Source organism: Larimichthys crocea, chromosome XXIII (assembly GCF_000972845.2).
Source record: "Larimichthys crocea isolate SSNF chromosome XXIII, L_crocea_2.0, whole genome shotgun sequence".
NCBI lineage: Eukaryota > Metazoa > Chordata > Actinopteri > Sciaenidae > Larimichthys > Larimichthys crocea.
The window spans coordinates 3601688-3608063 of NC_040033.1; the positions used below are offsets into that span (position 1 = coordinate 3601688).

The 6376-nt window shown below is 38.1% G+C and overlaps 1 protein-coding gene across 1 annotated transcript; it reads right to left on the reverse strand.

Annotated features, from left to right (window-relative positions):
- Positions 1 to 1059: 1059 nt before the first annotated feature.
- On the reverse strand, positions 1060 to 5426 carry LOC113744504 (C-C chemokine receptor type 1-like). The gene is made up of 3 exons (XM_027274383.1): positions 5335 to 5426; positions 4901 to 5103; positions 1060 to 3242 (listed from the first exon to the last, which is right to left on the reverse strand). The coding sequence occupies exons 2-3, from the start codon at positions 5074 to 5076 to the stop codon at positions 2390 to 2392; spliced, it is 1029 nt and encodes a 342-aa protein (XP_027130184.1). The 5' UTR covers positions 5077 to 5103; positions 5335 to 5426; the 3' UTR covers positions 1060 to 2389.
- Positions 5427 to 6376: the final 950 nt, after the last annotated feature.

Below are 6376 nucleotides of genomic sequence, written 5' to 3' on the forward strand. Positions count from 1 at the left end.
AAAACCCTCATCTCACATCTACATTCAGGATCTGGTTATATAGACCAGATTAAATGTTAAATATAAATATTTCAATATTATCATCACAGTAACAGTGTTACCACACATTAGTAGCTGTAAACACTCAGCATTAACAAAAATACATACGTTGGTTTGGTGCTTACATAAGGAGTAAACATTATAATCATCACTTTAAAAGTTACATACGTTGTTTTTGGGCCTGGTTTGTTTCCCAGATATATGTATGTGTGTTGAATGGGTGTGTATAAGAGACATTAACTTGAAGAACTTGTAGAAAGGCGCTTTTGAAGTTCAGTCCATTTCCTTGTATTAGTTTACGGGCAGATCTGCCCGAACCAATATGGCGGGCGCCGTTACGTACGATTCAGCGCTCAATGCGGCGTCTATGTATATAGTCTATGGTTAGCAGGGTGTTTTGCTTTGAGGTGAATGTTAAGTCGTGTTACTTCTGTGGAATTTAAATTCGGCTTTGCAAACTGTGCAAATTACCTTGTTTTTGTCCAACGAGCCGTCGGGCAACTTTTTAAAATGAAATGTTCCCCCTAAAAGTCCGTCCTTATCCATCTTTCCGCCATAGACTCTTCTTTAGTTAGGATAGATCATAGACATATACATAGACGCCGCATTGAGCAGGTTGGTCCGTTGCTGCGATACGTTAACGTGTCCGCCATATTGGATGTGGCAGATCTGCCCGTAAACTAATACAAGCAGGGCCGGTTTTAGCTATGGGCAATGTCTGGGCGCAGTCTCCGTGAGGGCTTTAAGTTAATGCCTCTTATACACCCATTAACACACACACACTAATATATCTGGGAAACAAAGCTCTACTTTGCCACATCCAAAATGGCGACCGCCACCGGAAGTAAACAAAACCGCGTTAATTGCGTTAATTTTTTTTAACGCGTTAATTCTTTAAAATTAATCGACAAAATTAACGCGTTAATTTTGACAGCACTAATTTGAACTCAAACCTTTAACCATTGCTGTTAAAAATAAATGTTCTTTGGAAAGGGAAATGAAAAACAGAAACATGCAGCCTGCTGATTAGAATATCTGATTTAATGAAATAGATTATACACAAAAAACAACCAACCATGAAGCTTTTAACTCCTTTTTGGTGCAGCTTCATCACTGTTTTCTTTCTCTGTGATGAATCATCACATTACATTTTTATTAACTGTCTTTTAACATCAACATTGTAAACATTTTTCTCGATAAAAATATCTTTAAAAAAGCAATAACATTACAACATGTACTAAATCAGAACAAATAAAGCAGTCATTTGCAGGCTCAAGTCCATGTGGACAATGAGTGCGCACACTTTAGTCATCGTTTTGGAGAAGCACACTATATTAGGCTAGATATAGATGATTCAACAGTCAGTGCTCACTGGAAGTAGGAATTAGGCTGTTGGTACATGCCTCCCACTGGCCGTTTCCAAAATCCCCATGACTACAGGAAACAACAACGATCTCAGAGCCTGCGCCCTACATGCTTAAAATATATTGACGGCCTTTGCTATGTTTCATCTGTTCCACTGAAACAGCCCGCAAACTTCCACTCTCCTTACAGCACTACACCTTTGACTCTCCCTAATCAAGTTGAATTAGTCGGAACCAATTGACTTTTATTATGAAGTAGTCACAAAATAAAAAATGCATCTACAAAATAAGACATTGTTTTGGGCATCACTTTACAATGGATCAGTTTGAAATATGTCAAAATTTAAACAATGTATCATCCTTAGTAAGTGGGCATTTAGGCATGAACCAGCCTCTGAGATACATTCCATGCAATTACAATGAATTACCATTCACTGTGATAGAGAAAGGTGTTGTGGTGAGCAGGTTTGCAGCACATATGGCAAGATTTGCTCGATGTGCATTGCAAAAAACCTCACGAGAGAGACCTAAGTGGATGTCACGCAATATGCTGACGATTAACGTTCATGTTGTGTTTGTCTTGACCCAGCCTTCACAGAAATTCAATTCAGAGCTTCTTTAATCAACTTCTTACCACTACCAAAACCAATTTGTCGATGAACTGCATCAATAAAAAAGACAAACCTCGAGAGGTGGCATAAGTTTCATTGTGGACTAGAGTTTCAAAACATGTTCTCTACAGGACAAACAGGGGAGATTTGCAACACAGCTAATCAAAGTGCAGATACCAAATAGCAACAGATACACATCTGTTTTGAAATCAGTTATTTCAGCTTTGTTATTATTTTTGGTGAAACTCTGTCAGTACTTGTACTTCATCAATCTCCACAGAGACAATCCAAAAAGAATACAAACTCTTACAACTTTCCTTTAAACCCTTGGTTTGCTTAACCCTCGGCTGTCCTAAGAAACAAAGAGCTCCCTGCCTACAGATCATTTGGTGTAGTTTTCGTGGACATATTGGTTCCAGTATGTTGACTGACAGAAATATGCTTCCTTAACCTTGGGAAACGGTTGACTAACATTAGTCTGAAATAGTTCTGAAACTTTCTCCCAACGAATGTGTAGAAAATAGGACTAATGCAAAAGTAAATGTAGGCAAGGTTACGAGTGATATGAAGAGCATAACCTAAATTTTCCAAGTCTTTACATTTGTGGGCTCCACTATCATGCATCAGTTGTACAATGTTGTATGGGGTCCAGCACACAAAGAATAACACCACAATAACGAATATCAACCTGACTGTCTTAAACTTGGTGACAATCTTCGATGTTAAGACGGTGATAGCAATCCTAATGTAGCAGTAAATGATAACAGCCAGAGGAAAGAGGAAGAAAAGAAAAATCTGAAGGTAAAATCCAAATAATCTCAGCTTCTTCAAATCATTTTCTGTAGTATGCTCTTCACAGTATGTCTTGTTGTCAATGCTATAGTTAAAAGATTTATGGATAATCATCTGTTTGACACACGCCAAGCTGGTGACCAGCCACACCACAACGCAGGAGGCTATTGCATATTTTCGATTTCTCATTCGTGATGCACCCAAGGAGTACACAACTGCAAGGTGTCGGTCAAAGGTCAAAAGAGCTAGAAAGAGGACAGAGCTGTAAATTCCCATGTAGTAGACAGTACTGACAATCTTGCACATGGCACTGCCAAAGATCCATTCAGAGCGTTGCATGTAGACTGCCAAGAAGGGAAGGCTGCTCACAAAGATCAGGGAGGACACCACCAGGTTCAACAGGAATATGTTGGTCACAGTGGTCAGCTTCTCAAACCTAGGAGATGATCATTTAAACAGATGTAGAGAAAAAACAAAATGCTTGTGAGTCAGCATTTTTGACATAAATAGAGATAAGTGATATCTCAGCATCTGTAGATTCTTTGGCTGCAGCATTGACGGTATATATAGTGGACAGAGCTTCTAGGTCTGTGTAGTGAAACCAAAGGTCAAGTGGCTTAAACCTGCATTGTTTGTAATGACCAGCAGGGGGCAGCTTTATTAGGTGCAATAAAAAAAAGTCTGATTTCATTCATGGAAACATGAGCCTACTTCTCACTTGATCACTTGATAACTCATTAAACAGTTTCCTCATGAGTCTCAATAGTTATTTTACATCTTCTTTCACTCAGCATGACATTCACTGTGTAAATTATGGTTCTATTTAGAGTGTAGATGATAAATCAGGGTTGCTTTGTGGATTGGCTAGTGTTTGGTCTGTCCAGCAGAATCACAAAACTCAGACCAAACTGCCAAACTAGGGAGTGCAGATCAAATATGAATAGGTCAGAACAGTTTCTGTTTCTGCCAATTTTGCTCCTTTAATTTTTTACACATTTACATATTTTAGTGTACTGTTTAGCTTTAGCTTTAACCCATTGTACATGTGAGATCTGTATACATTGCTTGTAGTCAATTCAGCTTTTTTTTCAGGAAGTTTACCTACTGAATAATATTCCTAGTATGACTTGATCTTATCTTATTTCTGACCTGATGACATCTACAGTCAAACCCACCCATGTCCCAACTCAGTCTCAAACTGAAACCTGTCATAGAACGGCTCTGTCCATTCTGCATCCTAAATGCCAGGTTATGGTGTTTAGTCATGCTAAAAATTAGTTTGCACTGCTGCTGAATTGTCTTGCATGATGTTGGGGGGAGTTTCTTATATTTTATCCTCATTTGAAATAAATTGGGTAATTTATTTCAAATACTGTAAGGTTAGACAAAATATGGTGCTAAAATGAGGCCTTCAATACAGAATCATAAAAACATCTGCCTCGTGCCAAATACTTTTTTACACATTAGAAGTCCTCATTGCAATTAGAAGGAGAAAGTCACGGTGAAAAAAAAAATTACAAATGATTCTTAACTACTAATTCTTCTGTAAGTTTGCTTCATTGAGACACCTTTTCTTGCATACTCTGCTTTTAAATGTTACCAAAATAATGACATATAAGTAGAGCCCTTAAATAATGTTAATGTAAAAGTTTAGCTTGGATTGGAGTGGTAAATAGGGGTTGAATGATCTTTCTCTGGCCTTACAAAAGTTGTATGCAGTCACTGCTGAGACAGTTCAGTAGTGCTAATGCAGTCGTTCTTCTGTTTTTTCATCATTTCTGACCTCCTTGAGGACTGCTTGCTGAGTTATACTGCACTTGTTCATACCACCAGTAATTATGAGTGTTTCCAAATTGACCAGCACTCAAAGGTTAAGGATTACTCTATAATCTAAATTTATACTGAGTAAAAAAAATAAAAATAAAAAATAAAACGTATAGTATTAAGTATAAGAAAGTTAACAGTAGTTAATAATACCTGTTCCATTGAGGAGAAATCATACACTTGCTACGCCCAACTGCTTGACCTCCTCCATTTTTTTTTTATGACTTCTACAATATGTACAGTACTGGAGTTTTTTGTTAGATCACTCACCGATGGATGATAACCAGAACCAGCACATTGAAGCAGACACTGAAGAGGAACATAAAGTAGAAGAGGATGGATAGATGAGCTCCCACAATGTTGTCTCTTTCCCGAAGGCATACAGGGATAGGCGTCGACGTATCGTTGTAGTCATAGTCACCATATTCACTCGTTGTAGTTTCCATCTTTATCTCAAATGTTGGCAAGAAAACCTGTCAGAAACAGAAATGCAGCCATCAAACATAGCATCGGCAACATGATGCAGTTAGTATAAATTTCAAATTATAAAACAATCCTATCCATTAGAAATGCTTTAAGGTATATTAAATCCTGCATGCAAGCTGCTGTTCTGCATGCCAATAAGCAGAGCTAGAAAACATTGCCTTTAATGGAGAAGCTCAAAGGAGCGCAGAAATAATATAATACAAGCTGAGCTAATTTACCGCCTGGTCAGCTGAGGAGCTTCTGCTTGTTGTCTCACTCTTGAAGGCCACAGCTGGCTAACTGAAGTGAGTTCAAGTCACTGTATGATAAGTAAGCCCACCCACTGAGGGAAGGAAGTGGGTGGACCTGTTTGGGTTGTGTGTATGTGTGTGTGTGTGTGTGTGTGTGTAAGAGGAGGGACTGATTGAAAATACAACATATCACTTCCTCTGAAGTATATTCTAACCATATCTTATTTGCTCATTTGACTAACCATAATAAGCAACTTGACATTGGAGAAGTTATTGGATAATTAGTCAATACAGTTAGTTCCATCATATAGTTAGCACTTAGCCCAATCAGATGTCTAGATGAAAAAGAACACTACAAGGACCTGCGTTTGTCAGGGTTTGATACAATACAGGAAGTCAAGTTTTTAATATATTCATATATGTGGCTGAAACACTGCACAGCAACATACAGTGGTTTGCCCCCTTCCTAAGTTCTTTCTTTTTTGCATGTTTGTCACACTTAAATGTTTCAGATCAACAAACAAATTTTAAAAACTCCAAACCTGCGTGTGAAAACGTGATTGCCCCGTAAACCTAATAACTGGTTGGGCCACCCTTAGCAGCAACAACTGCAATCAAGCGTTTGCGATAACTGGCAATGAGTTTACAGTATAGATACCCAAAAACTCTACTTAAGTAAGGTTAGTAAGTATTTGTACTATTTGTTACCTTACTTAAGTAGAGTTTTTGGGTATCTATACTTTACTGGAGTAATTATTTTTCAGCAGACTTTTTCTACTCCTTACATTTTTAAAACAGCCTCCTTACTCGTATTTTATTTCTGCCTTGTTTTTTTTCATCATTCAAAAACATAGAGTGAATTTGATTGTGATTGGATGAGAAGTATAAACATACCATTCCGACACACTATTGGCCTGTCGCCCCTGCACGTTACAAATCATGTCACACGCAAGCAAGCTTCGATGGAATTGTAGTTCAGGGTGAAGCACGTAGCGAAGCTTCGGTGTCACGACTCGCGTTGCCATCATTA